The sequence below is a fragment of the Ornithorhynchus anatinus genome, chromosome 14 (assembly GCF_004115215.2).
Source record: "Ornithorhynchus anatinus isolate Pmale09 chromosome 14, mOrnAna1.pri.v4, whole genome shotgun sequence".
Classification (NCBI taxonomy): Eukaryota; Metazoa; Chordata; class Mammalia; order Monotremata; family Ornithorhynchidae; genus Ornithorhynchus; species Ornithorhynchus anatinus.
The window spans coordinates 13,823,411-13,847,945 of record NC_041741.1 but is presented as its reverse complement, the minus strand read 5'-3'; the positions used below and the strand labels follow the sequence as shown (position 1 = coordinate 13,847,945).

Genomic DNA, 24,535 nt, shown 5'->3' with positions numbered 1-24,535 from the left:
TGCACTGTACTCTCAGGGAACGTCCTCTACCTTCTACCCCCTCATCCATCATGCCTTCCAGACCCAGTTGGGGATTTTTTTAAATGGTGTTTGTTAATCGCTTCCTATGTGCCAGGCATTCTACTAAGCACCGGGGTAGATACAAGCTAATCAGGTTGGACACAGTCAATGTCCTTTTCACAGTCTTCATCCTCACTTTAGAGATGAGGTAACTGAGGCCCAGAGAAATGAAGTGACTTGCCCAAGGTCACAGACCAGACAACTGGCAGAACCGGGATTAGAAACAAGGTCCTCTGACTCCCAGGCCCATGCTTTTTCCACTAGGCCATGCTGCTTCTCAGCATATTAGAAGTATGAATCTTGTTTCAATCTTTTCATTCATTCAGTCAATCATATTTATTGTGCGCTTACTGTGTGCAGAGCACTGTACTAAGCACTTGGAAAGTACAATTCAGCAATAAAGAGAGACAGTCCCTACCCACACAGGGCTTAGAGCCTAGAGGGGGAAGACAGACATCAAAACAAGTAAACAGGCATCAATATAAATAAATAGAATTATAGATGTATGCATATATACATAAGTGCTGTGGGGCGGGGGGGAAGAGCAAAGGGAGCAAGTCAAGGTGACGCGGAAGGGAGGGGGAACTGAGGAAAAGGGGGACTTAGTCTGGGAAGGCCTCTTGGAAGAGGTGACCCTTCAGTAGGGCTTCGATTGGCGGATTTGAGGAGGGAGGGTGTTCCAGGCCAGAGGTAGGACGTGGGCCAGGCGAGATCAGGGCACAGTGAGAGGGTTAGCAACAGAGGAATGGAGTATGTGGGTTGGGATGTAGAAGGAGAGAAGGGAGGTGAGGTAAGAAGGAGCAAGGTGATGGAGAGCTCTGAAGCCAATAGTGAGGAGTTTTTGTTTTGAAACACAGCGGTCTTGCAGAGAATCCCCGGTCCATGGGCTAGACCAGTAGTAGTTAATGATCAGCCATTAGGAAAGCATTTTGCTTTATTTTAGCATCTGGGTCATTCATTCCCTGATACCTGGTGGGAGAGAGGACTCATGAGAAATCTGCCCAGCTGGTCAATTTTTTATACTTTACTGCAAGGCAGTCAAACTATGATGTTTTCCTTTTCCCAGGTCTGTTAGCCCAACTGTTACATCTAGAATTAGGGAAACACACAAGATTGAGCCCTTAACTACCTTTCCTATAAAGCAATGGGTCACAAGAGTGGGAATTTAAGTCTGATAAAGTCAGGACTGTTCAGTAACATCCCAGAACTCAAACAAAACCTTAGGTAATCTGCCTTAAGATTTGGTAAAATCTTGTAAACATTTGGTTGGATTCAAAACGTTTTACGTGAGGTAGATTGTTAACTCACCCACTAGATTATAAGCTCCTTGGGGGCAGGGATCATAGCTATCATCTGTCTTGCACTTTTCTGAGCACTAGCACAGTGCTCTGAGCATGATAAGTGCTCAATAAATACCAATGATTAATGAGATAGCCTTAATTTCAGTTTGGCATCCCCAGTGAGAGGAGCTGTTCTCAACTTAGAGAAGCAGCGTGGCGCAGTGGAAAGAGCACGGGCTTTGGAGTCAGGGCTCATGAGTTCGAATCCCAGCTCTGCCACTTGTCGGCTGTGTGACTGTGGGCAAGTCACTTAACTTCTCTGTGCCTCAGTTCCCTCATCTGTAAAATGGGGATTAAGACTGTGAGCCCCACGTGGGACAACCTGATTCCCCTGTGTCTACCCCAGCGCTTAGAACAGTGCTCTGCACATAGTAAGCGCTTAACAAATACCAACATTTATTATTATTATTATTAACTTCCTGTCCTGCTGGAGTTAAAATAAGGTCACTGGGTCCGTTGGACCCATCCAATGGATAGAAGATCCAGAAACTTCATAGGCAAATTAATGAGCAAAAGCTATGGAAGGTAAAGGGCTGAGAGAAGTGGAGGGAGAGCAGTAAGTAAGAAGACGACGACAGGTATTGGATGTTTTTCATTTCTGCTTCTAGACCATGTCTGAGAAACAGCATCCTAAATCATCCCCGACACTTCTCGGGTACTCGTTCCACCTCTTCTCCATCGTAGCACTTATGTAAAGGTACTTTAAACTCCATTGCTTCCCCTTGTAATAATAATAATAATTGTGGTACTTATTAAGTGCCTTATATGTGCTGGGCACTGTACTAAGTGCTGGAGTGGACACAAGTAAATCAGGTTGGCCGCAGTCCCTGTCCTGCATGAGGCTCACAGTCTTAATCCCTATTTTACAGATGAGGCAACTGAGGCACAGAGAAGTGAAGTGACTTGACCAAGGCCACGCAGCAGACAAGTGGCAGAGCTCGGATTAGAACCCATGACCTCCCCTGCTCTTTTCATTACGCCATGCTGCCCCTAATTCATTTTAGTGTCTGTCTCCCCTGCTATACTGTAAACTCCTTGAGGCCAGGGTTCATGTCCACTGCCTTTATTCTACTCTCCCCAGCTCTCCCTAGCTCTTAGCTGCACAGAGTAAGCACTCAGTAAATATTACTGATATATTGGCTGGGATGTTTTGGCCAGGAAGCAGCACAGCCTAGTGGAAAAAGCACAGGTCTGGAAGCTGGAGGACCGGATTCTAATCCCGTTCTGCCACTTGCCTCCTGTGTAATCATGGGTAAGTCACTTAACTTGCCTCATCAGTCCTCATCTGTAAAATGGGGATGAAATACCTATTCTCCCCCCTACCTAGACTGTGAGCCCCATGTGGGACCTGATTAACTCATATCTACCCCAACGCTTAGAACAGTGATTGACACATAGTGAGCATTTAACAAATACCATAATCATTATTATTATTACGTCATTCTTCACAACATCATGGCTATTAGCCTAGGTCTTTCCTCCCAGGATGCCCTCCCGTGCCCATGATGAAAGAGCATTTTGTTCCTGAAGTGTGGGGTTAACCAGACTGATAAACAACCTAATTTTGCTTGTTCCTTGCCTGCAATATTTACAAATGGAAAAGAGAAAGGGAGAGGGAGAAAGAATTACATTTTGCTAACCTTCTGAAGTGGATTGATTTGAATTTACAAAGGGTAGGAATTGACTGCTGCAGTTCCAGGGGCTCTGGTCAAAAAGTCTCTTTAGGGGTTAAAAATGAAAATTATGGGCAGATAATTATCTTAGGTTTATGGTTACACAAACATGTGCAGCCTCTAGCTTTTTAAAGATTTGTGGCAGTGTGTACAGAGAAACTGAGATCTGAATCTGATTCTCAGTTTTTTCCCCTCAAAAGTTAATGTTAGCCCTCTCTTGCCTAAACTGTGCTTAAACTTTAAATCCAAATTTTAATCGCCTGCCATTCTAGCATCATTCACTAAACGAAAGGAATACCGGTGAACTCCTGTGTATTCTATCACTGCATCAGAGGAAGCTCCTTAAAGGAATCCATCACTATTAAAATATAAATTTCCCTCTCAAGAGCCAAATGTTCAACCAGGCTTCAAACTCTTATCTGCTTGCATTTACAAGTCTTCTGTTGACATGTGGGCAAGCATGTTTACTCGAGTCACTCACCGAAGGAACTTATTGCAAGTACACAATCAATGACTAATCCCCTCCCCACCCCTCAATGCCCCCTCAGAAAAAAAAAAATAGTCTGAGCCCTCCCCAGTAGATTTCATGGCAGGCCATTAGTTTTGTGTTGTTTTTTAAACTCCTTTTCTCAATGCTGCAATGTAAATGTAGAGAATGTTCATTTATTTTCCACATTACACTCAAAGCCGGTATGATGTTCCCTTTGTTCTGTTTTCTAAAAATTAGAACAATCTTCTGTATTCTACTTGACTTCCAGGTAACAAAAAAGATCATTCTTTTTATGGCTTGAAAAAGATAAATTGCAAAGGGCTGCATTTGAGCAGCCTGAAGATGTTTGCCTAAAATCTGCATGTTCTCACACGATGAAACATGTCTATATTTACTTTTTCAAAATGAAGTGTTCCAAAATCGGAGGAGAAATTATTAAAACTATATAAGCCATAGGGGAAAGTGCATCTAAAGACTCAAGACAGTCTTGCTTTGCTTGAAGGATTTTTGTAAAAGAGCTTTTCCACCCCAAATATATTAGCGCTTGTGAATGGACCATTACGAAACCGTGAAGTCCCGATACAGGGGAGCAGTTGTCTGCCTGGACAGATGTGGTAATCAATTCTTGTCTCTTGTAGGTGGAGCAGTGATGTTTTTGGTGTATGAATATACCTATCTGTGGCTTCAGGAAAACTGGTGATTCAAGATATGGCCTATAAGATCATTTTCACCATGAAATAATGGCCATCTACAATGAGGCATGATTAAATGAAAAGAACAGAATAAAACAGTAGATTAGAAAGAAAAGCAGAAAACAGAAATGTTGTTCAATGTTTAGGTTGCACTGAAATAAATCTCTGAATGAATTCATACATTTTAAAGTTGTAATTTTGACAGTAGCGTAGGAACTGTGGGGACAAACAGAAATTTTCTAAAATTTTTCAATTGGGCTAAATACAAAAGCAATAATGTAGGAATCACTTGCATTTCATAAAGATGGCTTCAACAAATTCTATTCAGTGACTTGCTGACAGACATTGCACTTAATCTTCAATTTAGGAGAAGATCTTTCAATAAAAATCAGGTCACAGAAAATAATAAATCTAAAGCTGGACTTTAGAAAAATACCAAATTTTTTGTCCCATTTTAACAAAATATTCCCAGAAGGACTAGAGGAAAAGCATATTTTTAAAGCTTACTAATCTTTTAAATGCAGTAAACGTTTTAAAGCTGCATGAAAATAGCCATATTTCCTCCCGCCTTAATTTTTAAAATGCCACAGTGACAGTATTTTTCTAAGTGTCCATATATATTCCGACCTTGAGTTTTCTAAGTGGTCTTTATGTGGCACCATGCTGTAAAAACAAATTTATATGTGTTCAAATTCATAATCATATTTCACACACTAGATATTTTCTCCTGATTTCTGTAACACTTTGCTCCAAACCATTTTGTGAACCAATGATGTTTATGTGAAACCTACTGCCTAATATCAGAGGTCTTTCTTTTTCAATTGGAAAGTGCAAACTCTTCTTACAATAAATTACTTTCCATAATGCACCTATATTCAGATGTTTTTGTTGGCTATTTTCCCCACTAGATTACGAATGGGAACTATTTCTTGGACACACGGCTAGTTAGATTTACACCCAAACAGCTTTCATCAGTTTCTGCCCCTGTGACATTCTCATGAAGAATGTGAAGAGCAAAATTACATTTCCAGGTTATTAGTTTTAAATGACAGCTCAGGTGTGAAGCCCACTGTCTGCCGTGTTAAAATATGCATTATAAAGGGGAAGGGGGAGAACGATTTAAAATAGAAATGCATTCTTCGCATTTCAGAAGATTCCTGTGCTAACTTGTACACCAAAAATATCTCTGGTCTCGGTATAACCACATCAGCTTCTAGAACTACACACTGAAATGATGCTACTTCAGTAGCTAAAGTCAACATAAAGATCTGTTCCATTTTTTAACTACCTTTTTTTGGAAAAGTCCCATGCCCAAATGAGTCACTACAGGTGAAGGAGGTTGTTCAGCTAGTAACATTGTAAAAATGAGAATTGAAAGATAACATGGTCATTACTTTTTTTATTAATTTAGAGCATTCAAAATATAAAAATAAAAGGCCTTTTACATACTTGTATATTTACATACATAGCCTTATGACATACATCCTTTCCAACAAGACTTTCAGCCCAATCTTTCATGGAGAGAGTGATTCCAAAACAGAAAAGCTATCAACGCAGAGAGAAGTGAGAATGTACTGCTTGAGAAACCAACCTTACCCTTCCTACGCAGGTAATGCTTCCATTCACACGGGTGAAGATTCTGCCTGCAAAGAAGCTACAGAATTGGACCTTATAACTTCTCCATATAGACAATGTGAAAAAATATCCTCTCGAGAGCCTATTTACCAGTTTAAAAGCAACACTTTTACCCTCTGGGAATTTGAGAGGATGTGTCAACCACAAACAAAAAAATAGAGAGATCATCCTACTCCCCATCCTTTTATATTATAAAGTGACTTGATCTGGAAAGCAAGTTTCGGGAGTTCGTCTTCCAATTTATGATTTTCTGCGATAAAGAAAAGTTCTGGGGGAGGAAAAAAGCTGATGTAATATCAGCTTTTTAAAAAAATTACAAAATCCAGAACACTGTGAATGCAGGTGAAGGAAATACAATACTTGGTTATATTTCAATACCAAAATAATTTCTTTTAGACCAAGTGCTTTGTTGGAAATTGGGGGGAAAAAAAAGCATTTACAAGAAATAATTTTGTCCCCATGTCAGCTTTGCTGAAAAGTTGCAGGGATCCCTCTTTGGTATGATTTAAAGTGTCCACAAACCATGGGATGAGGACTTTTGTTCCTTAGTTTTATAGTCTACTTTCTCTCTAGGCTTGGAACCCAGATGTCAATGGGAGTTTACAAGATCAAAGGAAATCTCTGGCCCTGAGAGTTCATCCGCTTCTTCTGCTTATTCGTCCGCTGAAGTCATAATCCTCTGTTTGTGGCACTGAAACTGGACTGCTTTGGAAATAAAACGTGGTTCAAACCTCTCCATGAGCTATCGGCTCATTGAAAAAGTAGCTCCCTGGACATAATTTGTGCGTGGGAGTTTGCTTATTGTTTACGTGGTGGTGATTTGAAAATCATAGCCATCTTAGCCATCTGAGTTTTAAATGAAGTCATGAAACTGATGTAGCAGGAACTGGAGTGACATTTTAAACTGTGCATAGTACCAGCGGGAAGAATCAGATCATTTTATGAATGTAATCCTTAACGTCCATCTCTAGTGACATGCCCTTTATATTATTGCACAAGAATTAGTACACAAAAAAAAATATATTAACATTCTATTAAAGATCCAAAATGTGTTGTGCCAATTAAAAAAACAACAACAGCAACAGCAAATCCCCTTTCATGCTGTGTTTTCAAGCATGTAAAGAACTTTGCAAACAAGAGAAAAAAAGTGGAAGTCTGAGTGCCCAAGAAAAGTATATTTCCAAAAATTCACGCACACGAATGACACACATACACACAAACACACATCTTATTAATTCATATCAAATCAAAAAACAGATTGGGAACAATTGAATGTTTAAACTGCTTTCTATGAAATCCAAAAAGAATAAAGGGAATTTGTTAAAATTAAATAATATTTGTATTTATAGTACCACCACCAGTTTGTTAACCTACAAGTGAAACATGCTTCTGTACAACAATGTAAACTTCACAACAAGCTATTCTTACATTCATTAGAGCTGAACTTGGAAAGTTTTTAAATTACAACATAATTTGGGGCTGAAATTGCTGAACACGCAGGTAAGCCAACAATAACAGTACGGTTTTTGTTTCACAGTGGTTTTCTCAACTTAAGTTCATTTTTAAGCTTCACATTAAACTTAAGCTTATATGTCACTTCCCCTAGAGTTTTTTTTCTCAGGCCTTTCCCACCCGCTTGTCTGTATATGCTTGGCATGACTTGTCTTGTTTGCCTTGGAGTCCTCTGCTGTAGAAAAGAGAATGTCCTTCATAAGATGTTGAACCTTCACTGCAAACACAAAACCTGGGAAAAATTGTCCACACTCCAAGAGCCTGAGTTGCCCACCACCACACCAAGACAAAGAAATAGCCCCAAAGTCACCTTTGTTTCAAAAAAGAAAAAAGAAAAAGGGGGGGGAGGAAAATAGGGGAGCAGTTCTGTACTATTATGATATGAAAAAACAAATGCTCTCCAGAGCCTATTATATACAAACAGATAAAAAATACAATATGTGTCTTTGTAATGAGGTCGAAACACAAGTTGCCGAAAGTCAGATATCGCCTTGATTCTCCAAACAATCCCCTCCCCGCCCCCACCCCCAAAATAAGACATGTCTTAAAAATAAACAACAGATCACTCAAACTTGTTGGTATTGATTGGTTTCCCTAGATGCAGCATCGGATGATTTAAGGCTACTTGGTCACCTTGGTTGATTAGAGGGCATAGCGTATCATTTTCTAGGTTTATTTTCTTTTATTGATTTACACAGATCTCAACAACAAATTGCACATATTAAAAGTTCTGGTTGATTTAGAATAAATATACAGGGGTGGTTTTTACCAATGAATAGTCGAACAGCGAGTTCCTTGAGCCCTTTGAGGGATGTAGGTTTCTTCACTAAGTAAAAACAGTGCATTGGCAAAACCGACACGGTCTCTTCCTTACCATTGCTTCTGCTATTGAAATCCTATGGTTCAAATCAGTTTTTCGGCGGGAGAGACGTTATGGCAAGACCTATTTTTAAGTGTCATCGATACGAGGGATGAGTCTGGAAGCCAGCACTGTGGGTGGGGGCTGTTGGGAGTTGGTGGGAGGGTGGGCAGCTTAGGTGCAGAGGGATTGGGCGCTTGGGGTAAAGTTGCTCTCGTATCAGAGAGCGGAGGCCGTGACTGAGTGACTACCTTCTCTGGCCGCCGGCATGCCCTTGAAAGCCAACGACGCGGGGATGTCACAGTTGTGTGGGGAGAGCGGGGTGCTGCCCGCATGCTGCCAACCATGGCCGGCGACATAACCGGAAGGAGCGGCGCTGTATGTCATGTAAGGTGACACCTGGGCGGGGGTAGGGTAAGGAGCCATGCTGGATGCTGACACAAAACTGCTCACAGCTGGGAGACCATTTGGTGCCTGCAAGAGGTAGGGAAAGAAAATCATTATTGTACTTGAAAATGGAAAGTTGGTCCCCATAAAGAGCTGGTGGTCTCATGGGTGATGAGTTCGAATGCTTTAAAATTCGAAAACTACAGACAATAATAACTGTGGTATTGATGAAGGTTGTACTACGTGTCAAGCACCAGGGTTGTGCAGTCAGAGCCATCCCTCTGCCCCCTCCTTTCCCCTCCCCTCAGCACTGTGCTCATCTGTATATATTTTATTACCCTATTTATTTTGTCAATGAGGTGTACATCCCCTTGATTCTATTTATCGTGATTAAGTTGTCTTGTTCTGATCTGTCCTCCCCGATTGGACTGTAAGGGATTGTCTCTATCTGATGCCGAATTGTACATTCCAAGCGCTTAGTACAGTGCTCTGCACATAGTAAGTGCTCAATAAATACTATTGAATGAATCCCTGCTACACAGGGCTCACAGTCGAACGGGGAGGGAGAACAGGTATTTAAATTCCCATTTTACAGATGAGGGAACTGAAGTACCGAGTAGTTAAGTGACTTGTCCGAGGTCCCACAGCAGACGAACGGTAGACCTGGGATTAGAGCTCAGGTCTTCTGACTCCTCATTCTGTGCTCTTTTTACTAGGCCACTCTGGCTTCCCAAAACCTAACCACAGCACCAGCCTGGAACACGTCACCATGCCCTTACTGTGCCTCGGTTTCCTAAATTATTGAAAAAGGGCTGCACCACCTTATTTGTCAAGGCAAAAAAAGTTTTTAAAAATCAATGACCGGCGGCTTGTTTAAATCAGCAGATACTGAGTAAATGCTGAAGAGGTGCAGTGCTCTGCACACGGTAAGTGGTCAACAAATTCCATTGATTGATTGTAGAGCACTGATTGTTATTTCCTCAAATTTTATATCTGGTAGAGAGTAGGGAAAAAAGAAGGAGTAATAAAGGTGAGTCCCTGGTGAATCTGGTGAGCTCTCCAAATTGTCTGTCAGCCTCCTTAAATACTCTGGTTTTGTTTGGCTCTTTCCTTGAGGTGTTTGTGTAGGCTCGCAGGGAAGGTTCCATTTCAAATAAAGAAGGGAGCGGTCTTCAGGCTGTCACAGTAGGGCATCACAAAGAGCACCACCTTCTTTAAATAAAACATGGTCCACGGTTTAAACCACATACTGTAAATGCCTCCTTGACAAAGCACAGGCAAAGCAAGAGAGTTTGTCTTGTTCAGGTTTTTGACACAGGTGGGGGCATTTTCCTTCAGGACTGTTTTCACAGGAAGGAAGCCTTCTGTTCAAATATAAAAGAACTTCATGTCCCATTTTCTGGTCTATTTCAATTATTTAGACAATTAACTAAAAGCGCTTGGGCTCCGTTTCTTTGTCTACGCCATTCAGGTAACCTGTTGAAATATTTTTCATTTTCACGAAATGTATTAACTCCGACGGGCACGGCTCCTGAGGGAGCAGAAATCTTTCATGTTCGATAGATCTTTTTATCGTTACTATTAATATAGTTATAATTGCGGCTTTTAAAAGCCACCAGAAACCCCCTGAGTTTTAATCCTGATTTAAGCACGAATTCCCTTGCTGCACTTGATCTAGCCATTTAAGTGTTCTGCCCCCAGATCTCCACTATTTAAAGGCAAATAAATAATCCCCTCTTCTCAGGGGTCACAAGAATGAGTAACTGTCCAACCCACTTTCAGAGTGAAAAGCATTTGATAATTAAGAGGATCTTTATTAAGATGCATTAAAGAAGTAGCTGGCTAAAATACATTTGGTCAAAAATTAACAGGCAACTCTACAGTCAACTGGAAATGTGTAAGATCTTTTCTAGTTGAATTTTTCCTCACTTTTAATCTACCCCTGAACAATGGCATTCTGGGGCTCCCACAACTATTTTCTCTCTATAGAGAAAGGTAAAACAGCTTGCAGAATGAATACATGTGTGTGTTATCCCTGTCTGTCAACAAAGATCTACATTGTTCATGAATTCCTGACTGAAGAAGATTAAAAACAGGGACTGAAAACTTCACTTCTTTGGTCGACATGCACCCACACCTTGTGTTTTCCTGGTTGGCAGATCAGTATGTCAATTGCTCGACTTTTGATTCTTCCTAGGGAAGGGGCTTTTGGTATATTTTCCTAAATCACAGGAGGATTAGAAATTTACTAAATTGTAAAAAAAAAAAATGGGGCAAAACAGTGTTTGCTGAGCTTCGTACAAGTGAAAAATATTTACATTTACTTTGGAGCTCTTGAACTAAAGCCGCTGGTATATTTTTATTTATTTTTATTTTATTTTTATTGTGATCCTCACAATATTGTTGTTAAGTAGCAGGAAGCTATTGTTTTTTCTTCGTAGACAGAAAAACATCCATAGAGGGTTCAAGCAGCAAGTCCAAGGCAGAGTAGGAAAAAGAATTTTTGTCTACTTTTCCTGGTCCTGTGCTCTAATTTCATATTTTCTCTTGGGTTATCAAATGGGCAGGGATCTCCAACTGGGCCCTGCTCCGATCCTTTTACGTCACTGATTTCAAATAAATGAAATCACACCCTCCTTCTTAGCTCCTCATTTTATTTCTTAATCCCCAATAATCCATTTTCTTTTCCTGCAAGCCCATGACTCTGTTGGGTCAGAGAATTAATTTACTTCTGTTCCCACGTATGGGAGGAGGGGATAGGATGGGTGGTGGAATGAAGAGTCCCAAACTGCCAGACTGATGAAATGAGTTCTGCCTTGAGGAAGGACTGACAAGTCAGAAATGAGTTGGCAGAACTCAAACAAGTTCCAGATCTAACAAGCAGCTGCCCGTATCATAATGGGCCATGAGCCTCTTCGAGGACCACCTCTAGGGAAAAGGAATGGGTTCGATTTTTCTCTCAGTCTTCGGCTGCCCGGTAAAAGATAGAACGGGTATTTTGTCCGAGAGATGGTGCCCCCATATATGCCTCCTAACTGGCTCTGGGGTTCAGCCAATTGCCAGCTGCTGCCCAGGGGTGCTGATGGCTTTGCACTGCCCCTTCCGCTCCACCCCCGAGAAGCACTGTGGGGAGAGAGAGCAGGAAAAGCCCCAACTATTAGACTGATAACAACTACCAGATTCGAAATAGCAAGATGCCTGGGGGAGGGTGATGAAAAGTCTGAAGGGGATTTTTGATATACGGCTCTGATATTCTAGTCCTGCCTACATAGCACAGTTTTCACTAATGTTACTTTGGTGCCAAAAATTAGGTTTTCCCCAGCCGACTTAGGCAAAAAAAAATATATATATATTCCACCCAAATATATTCTTTACCTTAGGGCAGAGTGTGCTGCTCTTGGTACCCTGTGTTCTGGGGATAAATAGGAAACCCTCACGCCCAGGGTGGGTTGGCAAAACATCTAACATCACGCTCAACGTGCACTGAAAAAGTGCTCCTTTTTAAAAATAGAGGTAGGTGGTATAGTGTTTTTCTCATAACAATAGCAGCACAAAATATCTACTTTAACCTGCGGGGCTGATGCTTACAACTGAGTTTATTCTAAAATGCACAGTTGTTTGGAAAAGGAAAAAACAAAAACCCTATACTGATTTCAAGGCTCCTCACTTTGCATCTAGAAGGGAGGCTGTTCTGGTAAACACCTCCTTTTTCACCATCTCTTCCCATTCTTTTGCTTCCTATTTTTCTTTTTTACATTATTTCAATAGTAAGGATGTCATAACTGAAATCTTCAAACTCAGCTCCCCTTATTTGAATCCCCTTTTTCCTACTTTCTGAATGGGCACTACTCTTGCTGTGCCCTGGTAGCTCTCTGCATCTATATCAGTATGTCTTCCAACATTCCCTTTTTCCTTCCTTCAGAGGTTATTTCTTCCAATACCTACTTCTCACTATCTTACCAAGTTACTTTCTTGCACAGGACCTGAAAGTCCCCTCTCTGGGAAATAATGCTAAATCAGATTATCATCCTAGTTGGTATTCTGGGAATGGAGCATTCTAGAATCAGACCTATCCTGCTTTCAGGGACTTTAATCTATTACTAGGTTTGACACTCATACACTTTTCTTCTGTATCAGTTTTGCTTCACCCCCTTCAGGACTCCTACTTTTATTTGCCTTGATTCTCAATATCCATAGACCTACTGTGGTACTTTTAAATTTTCAAAATGATTTATACTAGTCATTCTTCCCAACAGCCCCACATAGACAATGATTCCTCTCCTCCTCTGACAAGGATTGATTCTCCCACAGACACAGCATCCTCTAGACTAGTACAGGAAATCCTCATGCTGAATGGAATCATGCTAACCCTTCATTTTTCCTCTGAGTAAAGAACACCATCTCTGAAAAATTACATTTTCCAACTCAGAAACTAAAAAATGGTTTTAAAGCTAAGTATAAAATGGACCTAATTCTTGACATCTTCTCTCTCCACAAACCACATCTATTTTCTCCCCATTAATTTTGAAATACGCTGCTGTGGCAAAATGTAAATCTCATAAGGCAACATGAATTCATATTCTTGAAGTAATCACTGAAGTCAAATTTTCCATAGCAAACGAAAGCTATGACAGGTAGCCCTACAGTTTGTTTTTTCTTTCTACCAAAGCTATACATAACCTAGACTTCCCAAATGGGTTTAAATGCTTTCAGTGACAGGCATATAACTAATCTGAAAAACTACAGAGAGGCTGACTAGAAACTTTCTAATGTACAGCATAAATATAATGAAAGCAAACAGGCTAAATTACTCCCTTTAATTGGATGGTAAATACGATTTATAAATCATACCAACACATAGAATCCCCAGGGAAGGGTAAACAAATTTTCCAAATAAAACCTCGGCAATGAGTTTGTAATGGAAATCTCATTTTTGAAAACAGCTTTACCTAAAGCTGCCATAAATAGGTTTAATCAATCAGCCCTCCCTCAGATGTGAATCTCTGACTAAAGTCAACCAATATTCTTCCAGGGGAAAGGGTATATAAAGGCTCTCCCAAAATAGACCCCTCTTCTATCTAACTGTAAAAACGAGATTGACTAATATAAGCCACAATAAGCTAACTAGCATCAAAAGGACATAGGTTTGGCAAATTTGTGCAGGCTTCAGGCAAAGGTGGTTGGTTGTTTTCAACAGCAGATGGGCTAACTTTGTTACAGTAAAAAATTATATAAAATACATTGGGCAACTGATTAATCTACTTCAAGGTTCCCGTTTTAAAAAAAGCAGAAAGTAACCAAGTTTTGGTTACAGTATACTCGATCCAAAAATACAAGAGTAAGATACAGAGAAAGAGTTTCCAGATTATAGCAAATAAGTCCCCGTGGATAGAAAGCCACTTTATCAATCTGATTGACTTTGGAGAAACATGACCCTCCCTTTTAAAAATTCAGGCGTTTTATATTTTTAAAAAAGTGCCAATTTGAATAACAGAAAATACACACTATTCAAATAGAGAAGGTAAAATTCCTAATGTCACTAATTGATTTTTTTTGTTCTTCCCTTTTTCCCCCTCCCTCAAAGAAAATGATTGTCTTAGTCTCTACACAATTCTGACCACAAAAGAAACAGGTATGACAACTGTAAGGCAGTTAAAAGTAGTAGACTGTTCTTTGAATTCTAGGAATTGTCAACTCAATATTTTTTCTCAAAAGAAAAGGGAAAGGAAACGGTGCCAATTCCTTTACCTCCTACCTTTTATTCGCTCAGAAACTCCTAATGGCTAGGCCTACCCAGCAAGGATCCCTTATGGTAAAAAAAAAGAGTACTGGATAGTGTTGCTTGCATTTTTATCAAGCACAGAGGATCAAAAATCCACATATCTAAAATGCACAAACAACCAAAATCCATTGCCCAGCACAGAGTCAGAACTCTATTTGTATGTTTACATTCAGGACAACTTTCACCAACTTGAATAGTAACAGGCATATGCATATTCACATCTATTACACACAGGTTACATTTAGTGCCTGCAAGAGTTATAAGAAACACTCTGTTAAGTTAATGGTATGTTTGGGCCACAATCTTTTGCCCATTTATGTAAAATCTTCAAAAGAGAAAAATCCCCACTTTGGTGCCAAGAGCTGTGGATTTTTGATCTCCCGCTGTAGATTGGCTATAAACAGAAATGTGTACTCTCTGGAATTCCAATCTGGTAGGCGAGAAAATGATTGTCTATCTATCTATTAACTTAGTTCCCTATATTTTTAGGTATTTTTTGATACTGTTTTCCCTTCTTTTGTTCAGTATTCACTAGGCTGACAAAAAAAAATCTGATAAAAAGACAGCAGTAATCATGATTTCAACATTCATCAAAAAGTATCTTAATTATGCTTAGTTATCGAGTTGCAGATCTAAATTTCTTCGGGGGATGGAAAGCTGCAGTTTATGATACAATCTCTCTTTTTAATTTCCTAACAAAAACCAGCTACTAAAGTGTACTGCATTGTAAATTAACCTCACCTATCACTTAAAAAGCCTGAATGGAGTTACGGGATAGAATATGATTGTATATTCTGAAATATGTTTAAGAAATCAATGTTTTTCTTTTCAATGCTGTTGGTTCATAAGTCTGCCAGACCAAAGAACATTTTCAAAGGAAAATATTTGCCCTATAATCATAATAAAAATCCGGAATTTCAAACTTGAAAACTGCTCTCAGGCAAACACTTACTTTTCAACTGCAGGAAAATTAGAAATCTGAATAGTGTGATTCAAAGTATTTGTTATGTGAGGCATTTACAAAGTTGAATGCATTGTTCACACTTTCCATAAAGCCATTCTCTCCTCATATGAGGGTCAAATCTCAAACAACAATTTGAAAATGGCATTCAAAATTTCATTTTATTTCACTTTCATTTCAAAGGAACATATGGTTTTCTATTTAGTTCAGATCCACAAGAGTTTCAAATTAATTTGGTTCTCTTAATCAAGTATTTATACAACTTTACCCATAATTCACTTTTATTTCAATTTGATAGAATTCTTTTTCTATTCTTTTTCTGTCAGCTACCCCAGTACATACCTAGCACTATCTTAGTTTGGTTGTTTTAGCTAGTCTTTGCAATCTCTATCCTGAAATGACAGACTATATTTATGACCTAAACTGGCAAATCCATTTTACCCTTCAATTTTCCCTTAGTTTGGCTTAAAGAAAACCAGTGGCATTTTTTGCTAGGCAACATTAGCCAAGTGAGTGTACAAAATATGCAGAGTAGAAACATAATGCATTGCTTGCAAATAAAACTAAAATTTGGGAAAGCAATTCATTAAAAAAATGTATGAGGGAATAAGTAGCCCGGAACCCAATGATTCCTATGGAACTTTTGGTTCTGAGATTGTGACTGAGGCGAATCCTTCACGAGAGGCGGGGAGGGATCAGAAAAAAGGCTGTTTTTTTAAAAAATCTTAATAATAAATTCGGTCTCTAGGTTTTAGACGAGAATAACACCAATACATTTTATGAACAATCATCCCTGAATTGCAGGGAGGTGTTGAGAGAAATGGACTGTAGAATGCAATCCCTAATACCAACCATTCAAGTTGACACTATTGTTAATGGCACAATTAAACACACAATGATCATTTTCCTTAGATGAAGCTGAATCTGGTGTGAGTGGCTGAACAGTACATAAGGCTCTAATTACTGGGAATTAAGCATTCTTTGGTACTAAACCTAAAGTCAAAACACAGAGACTACAATGAAGTACACTGTAGTCACTTTAAATCTTTTCATAATTTTGAGGATTTTTAGGGGAAGTATTAGTTTTGGGACTTTGACCTAAACAGCAGGAGTTTGGGCCCTCACTTCGATTCCGATTCCACCTGTGACCTTAGGCAATGAGTCAACAGCTAGAGATCTAAGTTTCCTTACATATAAAAGAGGGCAAGGTACATGTAATACTGGCTTGTGTCACAGAGCATAAGGGAGGTTAATTAATGGTTATTACAGGGAATATATGTGGATTTTCAAAGTATCAAGGGTGTGTATATTGTGTGGATTGTTACTCTTCTTCCATGGGGACTAAAAATGACTTTGCTGCCCATTTGAAGAAACAGGTTAACGATCTGAAATTGCAGGCGGGCAATACCACTGAGAATTTTTTAAGTTTTTTTAAGTATCCTTTTTTGAATAATGCAAAGGAAAATTTTCATCCCAAGGGAATCCCTATCCAGATCCAAAATCCCTTAAAATCTTATAAACTCTGCAAGCTGTCTGGATTCTGTAGAGCCATCTGTGGTGTTCACATGCTTATTTTTACTGTTTGAAAGAATAACGTTCTGTTAGGGCGACTTTTATGATGAGATTAGGGCATTACTTAAACAACTACTTCTTTTATGAAAATCACTAGTCAGTATTTCAATTGGCATCTATGAAGCCCATAGTTAAAATACAAATTATACCTTTACATGCATCGATTACTCTGATTTACACCATCCCCTCTTTGGGGAAAAAAAAAAGCTAACTTTTAAAACTTACTTTTCATAAGCATGTGCCTCCCTAATTATGTTGGCCCCCTGTTTCCTTTAACTGCATGTGTCTATAAACTCATGTTTGTAGATGTTTATATTTAATTCATCAGGGTAAAGGTACCATATACCAATAACCCATGGTTTGCTCAATATTTCTCAGAGCAAATCACTCCCACTTGCTGAAATGTTCTAAAAGATTAGCTTTAAGGCCTTGGTGTATCAAAGAAAAATTCTGAAAAAATAATTCTAGAATTCCATAAATGTAACCGAAGGAAAATGAAAATCCCTTGGGGTTTTAAGAATACTTTACATTGCAATAAATGGTTGCATCTGTAAAATGAGACCAGAGAATAATTCAGTGCTGCACTTGCTACCTAAGTCACAATGACAATATGAGGATCGGCGAGATAATCTCAGATCGTTTAGCACGGTGTTCCGCACGGAGTAAGCGCTCCATGAATACCACTGAGGATGATCTCTGGATCACTCAGAGCAAAACTGAGGATCTAGAGAAAGGAAGCTATATTCTTGGGGTTTTCTTCTTTTGGGGCTCTGAACCTTCGAGCTTTCTATTCTGCTATTTCAAGCTTTTTAAACCAGACGCATGAAGGGGATAACTACTGCCACAAAACCCATCTTTGGAAGAGGAACCTGATCTTGTCTGTCACTGGGTTTTCTTTATCGCTTTCCCATTAAGGCCCAAGCACATTCTCCTGAGGTGAGAGGGGAAGAGACACTGTGCAGAGTGGTGTCGGGGTGAAATAAAAACTGTGTTATCTGGCTATGTACAAGTACTCCGCTAAGCTCTGGGACGGATACAATACAAGCAGATCATACACTCTGCTACTAGGACCCGAAATCCGTGTATCGTAAAGCGCCGTGGGTAGAGGAGTGTGAATGGATTACTACTCTTTTTTGAGTTAGGTGAAGGTGTGAGGGCCACCGAGCGGGCCGCCAGCAGCTCCAGTATCGGCGCCGACCCAGAGTTTGGCCGGTCCCTTTGACGGTCACGCCAATAGGCCGCTTTATGTGGCAGCTCGACTCCCTACTGAGAACGAGAAACAGTACGGCCAACCGGATGGAGCCCGGGACTGGGTATCGAAAAGACCTGGGTCCCCATTCCGACTCTGCCACGTCTTTTGCGTGACCTCGGGCGAGTCCCTTCACTGGGCCTCGGTTACCTCAACTATAAAATGGCGGTCAAGGCTGTGAGCCCTGCGAGGGACGGGGCCTGCGTCCAACCTGATCAACTTGTAAGCACCCCAGGGCTTGGTGCAGTGTTTGGCATATTGTGATCGTTTAACAAGTACCACTTTTTTAAAAAAAAACACAAAAATTGAGGGTCCGGCCCGAGTTTCTGAAGGCCTGTTGGCCGTCTGTGGGGGAGAGTGGGGAAAACACAGTATAGCACCCCCCTCCCCCCCCTCCCGCGCGCGCGCGCGCGCGCGCGCCTCGGCTTTTCCCGCCGCTTTGGCGGAGGGCGCGCGCCGGGGCCAAAAGGGCGCACGCGCGGCGCGGCAGGCGCCCCCTGAGGCAACGGGTCGGGCCGAACCGCTTTTCCCGGCAGCCTCCGCGGCAGGTTGGCCTCCCTTGGCCCCCGGGCCTGGCCAAGGAGCGAGGGAGGGGAAGGATGGCCTAATGGAGGACCCCGTTTGACCTCCCCCCCTCGCCACGTTCACCCCAGACTAGGACCCCCGAGTCCCTCTGGGGAATCCCGGGCTCTTCCCTCCCCCGACCTGTTGACATGACGGGCCAAGGCTCTGCTCGTGGGGGGCTTTATCCCCGACAACGCCCTCGTCGGGGTCCAGGCAAGGACCGCCGCCCCCTCCCCCTTACCTGACTGAACTTGGCCTCCTGCTCCAAGGAGCCTTTCTCCAACCCGTTGACCGCGTGCGAAGCGGCGGCGGGGAAGTTGGCGCGGCCCAGGCTGCTCCATTCTTCCACCTTGGGGCTGTGGTAGGGGGAACTGTCGCCCACTGCGGGGAAGCAAGGACAAGCCGGTCAATCGGGCCTCGGGCCTTCCCTCCCTCCCTGGTCCAGAGATGCTCCCCCGAGGGCTGCACGACTCAACTGCCCCTCTGCTACCGCCCCGGGGTCGATCAATCAATCAATCCTATTTACTGAGCGCTTACTGTGTGCGGGGCACCTTACTGAGCGTTTAAGGGAGTGCAATATAGGAGAGGTGGTAGATATGATCCCTGCCCGCAACCAGCTTACAGTCTAGAGGGGGAGGCGGACATGAATATAAATAAATTACCGATCAGGATGTAAGTGCTGTGGGGCCGAGGGAGGGGTGGATAAAGGGTGCAAATCTAAGTGTAATGGGAGAAGGGGGGGGTCCAGTGCGTTGCTTCTCGCCTCTCCTTTCCCCTCCCCGGAAAGTGGTTGTTAGTTGTTTATTTGGGTTTTCGTCTCTCCCAGGGAAAGAAATGGAAATATCGGAGTGCAGCTGGCAACTTCTCTCCGAAGGGAACGTGAAAGTCACTTTTACCCCTCACCCTCTCCCCAAACCGACGCGGTTTTCGGGGACCTCGGAACCAGTTTGGGGGAGGAGAAAAAGGTGGAGGGAGCAGCGGGCAGAGAAGGCAGACGAGCCCGGTTTTGATCTCACACTGTGTGTGTGTGTGTGCAGATACATAGATAAGTTTGGAGATATCCTTGTATATTTGGCATACGTTCTGTCTATAGACATAACAAAAATAGAGTACTTAAAAGCACTTTATAAACAAAGTAAATAACCCGCATGGTAAGCATACAGAATATAGCCACGTGTTTACATTTTTATAAACGGGTACACCAGGCCTTGATGCTTTCTATTTAGCGATTGACTGCAGTTGTGCGGGGTTGAATGCGACAAGGTGTAAAATCGCAAAAATCATCACCACTGCGGTTTTTGTTTCTGATACCTACACCTCACCCAAACCCACCGAGCTGATCTTGCCCCGCAAAATATGGTAGACTCGGGCTCGTGTCGACGTACGTAATAAATAGAGGTTATTTATGAGAAGACTGGAGACAGGATAAGATTGAATGGGAGTCAGGGGGAAAAAGAGAAAGGAGGTTAGGAAATGAAAACAAGAAAACGGATCAAGGGTTCGGCCTTTTAAGGAAAGGAGAGAAGCCATCACTTATCCCTTCTGTTTCTTAATCGAGACACAAAGAAAATTATACGGTTTAAAGTGATTACTAGCAAACCAAGAGTCGTGCATATTAACTCATCAGCACCTTCGCCTGACAACGTGTAATTTACGGGAGAAAAGTGCGCATCATTTTCTCTTTGACAGATGGGGTAGGGACCGGGAAAGGAAATAACAGCCTAAAGTAATTTTTCCCTCGCAAAAATCCAAACACTTTTTTTCGATAACCGAGAAACCGATTTTCCTAAATCATCATTTTTCACAAACCATAAATGCGGTGTATTATATTTATTAAAAGGAAGAAATCATTAAAGATATCTACTCGGTTTTGTTTCTACGCAGTAGACATTTAATTAGGAAACACGTGAAAATTAAGAATTTCCTTTTCATTGGCCACAACAACTCCTAAAATGTCATTTGTTCTCACTGTGAGTGTCAGGGGGAAAAGTCTTCTTTTTCATTGTCAATCCTCTTGCATTTATATATAAACGTAAATGTGTATACATATGCATGCGTGTATATACATATATACACGCTATATATATACATAGAGAGAGAGAGAGTTTGGAAATGTTCCTGTTTGGTTCTATAAATATGTGCTTCGGTGGAGAGCTGCCTGTCTCGCCTCGCTTTCCAAAGGAAAATACATTCGGGGACCACAAGCTTGAAGTTGTCTTAAGAAATTGAGCTCCCTTAGTGAGTCCTCATTTCTGCTGATCTCACACTTTCCCATGAATAGACGCTTCCTTTAAATGTCACCGAGGTCAGTTTCTCCTATAAATCAGGGGCAAAGAGCCCTCAGAGTGCAGCTTCTGCTATTCAGTTCGCCCCAACCCGACTCCGGGTCGGACGAGAATTTGTGCTTTAGAGAAACTTGTAAATTCCGAAGCCAGACAGCGAGGAAAGGGGAAAAGCGAGGGGCTCGATTACTTAAAGAGGCAATTGCGCCAATGTGGTGTTAATAAAGGAGGAAATCATTAAAGGTATCTACTCTCCCCATTCCTAATTGAATTTTCCCCCTTTGCCCATTACAAACGCCCAAACGGCGACCCTGCGCTATTTGAGATCGGCAGAAGTGGCCTTTGGCTCTGGGCTCTGTCTTCTGGGGAGTTAATATCGGGCTGTAACCGCGAAGCGAAAGAAAGCCTATTTTCCTCCGTGGCACAATCCCGATTTGCTCCGGCATTTGGGGGGTGGCTGCTCAGAGACGGCCCAAGAGACGCTCCCCTTAACCTTACCTAGCAACAGGGGGGAGGGACGTGGGAGAAGATAACTTCCTGAGTTTTCCCAAATGTTTCCGCTCGGCCAATCTCAATTCAATGTCATTTGGCAAGGATTGGAATACAGGAACGAAGAAAATGAAAAGGCGATGGCGGTAGGAAAGGGGGGAAAGGGGGGGGGGAGGAAGGAAGAAATCGCCCATCTGAGTTCTTGATAGGATCACCTAAATATGCCTATGAAAATTAATTTCCTAAACCACACATCGGGAAGACTTTTTTTTAAAAGGTAAAATGAGGAAGACACATCGGGTCGGAGCGAGAGAGCACAGGGAAAAAAATGGGGGGGGGGGGGCTGTCTGGACTGAGATATATCTAGGGTCACTAGCAGTTTTCTTTCCTGGACCGGCCTGGTTAAGGAAAACAAAGTGGAGTATAAGAATGAAACCAATTAGGTGACATTTGAACTTCCTGTTTGAGTCTATTTGGTCTGATTGCGAAGACGAGAGGAGGCGAACGCTACAAATTCCACTAGTGTGCACAGGCCCGGAGCACGGGAGGGTCTTGCGAGGCGAGTTGCCTGTGGGTGCGTGTCTCGGGCCGCCTTCCTGCCCTGGTGGCTCTTTAACCTGCCATTCCCCCCGCCTCAGGCCGGAGGGCTGCAAATTTGTACCAAACGCTGAGGATCGAATGCCCTGCACCCTCTCCTACGTGTCTGCAAAACGGCTGGGGGCTGCAGCTGAAAACGGTTAAAACGGGCCGGGGCAAGACCAGTCGTGACCGTAAGCTCCTGGAGGGCCGGGGTCCCACCTTCCGACTCAATTGTGTTGAGTTCTCCCAAGCGCTTCGTACAGTGGTCCGCACCCAGTGCTCAATAAATATCATCGATGGATGAAATGGAGGGGCCTGGGAAGGGAGGACGGGGGCGGGGGACGTATACGTGTCCGTGTGGGAGATGCCACACACACACACACACACATTCATCCATTCAATCGTATTTGCCAAGCGTTTCCTGTGTGCAGAGCACCGTACTAAGCGCTTGGGAAAGCACACTACAACGATAAACAGCGACATTCCCTGCACACGAACACTCAGGCACACGGATCCGGGGCGAGCAGTCGAGCTCGGGCGAGAAGTCCACCGGCAGGACAGACCTTTAAGGAGAGGGAAACGTCCCCAGGCCCTGCGGGCCTTGGGCGATCCCACGGTCGTCGGGACGCGCGGGTTTTGTTTCTTGCGGGTTAGTCTTGCGGAGGGAGGGTGGAAGGAGGTGAACCTGCGGCCTCTCCCCTCCCGAGGCCCCTTAATGCTAATAACAGTAACGATAACGGTGTTTGCGAAGCGCTCACTAGGGGCCGAGCACTGTCGTAAGCGCTGGGGTAGAAGGAAGGTTAGCAGGTGGTCCCGCGTGGGGCTCCCCGTCTTCATCCCCATTTTACAGAGGAGAAGACGGAGGCCCAGAGGAGTGAAGCGACTCGCCCCGAGTCACCCGGCCGACCTTACCTGGGTCGGTGATGGAGCGGATCCCCAAAATATCCGTGACCGAGTGGGAGGAGGGCCAGGTGCGGGGCATGGCCACGGTGCCCGGCAGGGCGGGCACCCCGGGCGGAGTGGGCACTTTGGCGGCGGCGATGGGGCTGGGGTAGGAGTAGATGGGGTTGTAGGGCAGGGCTGGCTGCGGCGGGGGCTGGTGCTGCTTGTAGGTGTCGTAGTGGCCCGGCTGGGCCAGGTTCCCGATCTTGTTGCGCAGGATCCTGCTGATGGAGCTGACGGAGGGCACGTTGTACTTGTCGCACACCCCGTCGGCCAGCAGCCGGTCCCGGATCTCCCAGGCGAAGATGCCGGGGTCCCTCTGTTTGTAGGTCCGGATGTGTTTGACCACGGTGGGGGTGGTGACGCGGGGCTTGCTGCCGCCGATGGCCCCCGGCAGGATGGAGCCCGTCTCGTTGTAGCGCGCCAGGATCTTGCTCACGCAGCCGTGGGACACCCGCAGCTGGCGGCTGATGTCGCAGGGCCGGATCCCGAGCTGGGCCAGCTCCACGATGCGGAGCCGGATGGCGTTGGGCAGCGGCCGGCCGTTGACGAACACGCCGCCCAGCTGGTTCACCTCCCCGAAGGCCGGCTCTGCAAGGCGAGCACACACCACACACGCACACACAATCACACACGCCACACACGCGCGCGTTATTGGGACAGCTGCGAACGCTCCCCAAGCAGTCCGACCCTCCCACGCCCCTCTGCCCCCCCTGTCCAAGCCCTGGCCTTGCCCGGCCCCTGCCCCTCTGGCAAGCGGCGTGGCTCAATGGAAAGACCACCGGCTCGGGAGGCAGAGGTCACGGGTTCTCATCCCGAATCCGCCACTTTGCGGGCAAGTCCCTTCACTTCTCTGCGCCTCAGTTCCCTCCTCTGTAAAATGGGGGTGAAGACCGTGAGCCCCGCGTGGGACAACCTGATGACCTCGTATCTGCCCCAGCGCTTAGAACGGGGCATGGCACTTAGCGATGAACAAATGCCATCGTTATTGTTACTATTATTATTATCCCCGCGGCCCGGGGCTTTCCAAGTGACTCCGGGGAGCCGGCAGGAGTAGCATCCTGTCGAACAAGCCCGGAGGCCCCTCAGGGGGAGAAAGGCAGAGCGAGGCGGCGGGGTATTGCCTAGGCAGACGGAGGCAATGAGATCGCCCTCGGTCCTACGGCTTGGGATTCCTTGTCTTCCTCCTTCTTTTCCTCCTCCTCCTCCTCCTTCTCGTCTTCTTCCTTCTCTTCTCCCCCGCCTCCTCTCCTCCTCCTTCCTCTCGCTTCCTAAGGGCCAATCTCCTCCTCCCGCTCTCTCCAGAGCAACCCCTTTTAGAAACGATTTAGGTTTTGCGCCCCTTTGGGGCGGGAAGCGCGGGGGAGAGAGCGGGGAGAGAGCAGAAAACCCACCGTGCCAGTGATCATTCGGGCGATCGCCTAGCATCTCTATTCCCCGCCGAGTGACCTTAAGGACAGCCGGACG

At 43.7% G+C, this 24,535-nt stretch overlaps 2 protein-coding genes across 4 annotated transcripts in view; one reads left to right on the top strand and one right to left on the bottom strand.

The window, feature by feature from the left end:
- The window catches only part of SLC25A21 (solute carrier family 25 member 21), a 338,712-nt gene extending 333,593 nt beyond the window's left edge, over positions 1–5,119 (top strand). For all 3 annotated transcript variants that reach the window (XM_029079168.2, XM_007662483.3, XM_029079171.2), the window contains one exon: positions 4,202–5,119. In XM_029079168.2, the coding sequence (XP_028935001.1) occupies positions 4,202–4,263 (62 nt within the window). In that variant the 3' untranslated portion in view covers positions 4,264–5,119. The remainder of the gene's footprint in view (positions 1–4,201) is intronic.
- Positions 5,120–7,932: 2,813 nt separating this feature from the next.
- Positions 7,933–24,496, bottom strand: PAX9 (paired box 9). The gene is made up of 4 exons (XM_039914115.1): positions 24,463–24,496; positions 23,039–23,659; positions 19,018–19,157; positions 7,933–8,735 (listed from the first exon to the last, which is right to left on the bottom strand). The coding sequence occupies exons 1-4, from the start codon at positions 24,494–24,496 to the stop codon at positions 8,481–8,483; spliced, it is 1,050 nt and encodes a 349-aa protein (XP_039770049.1). The 3' UTR covers positions 7,933–8,480.
- Between the last annotated feature and the right edge of the window lie 39 nt (positions 24,497–24,535).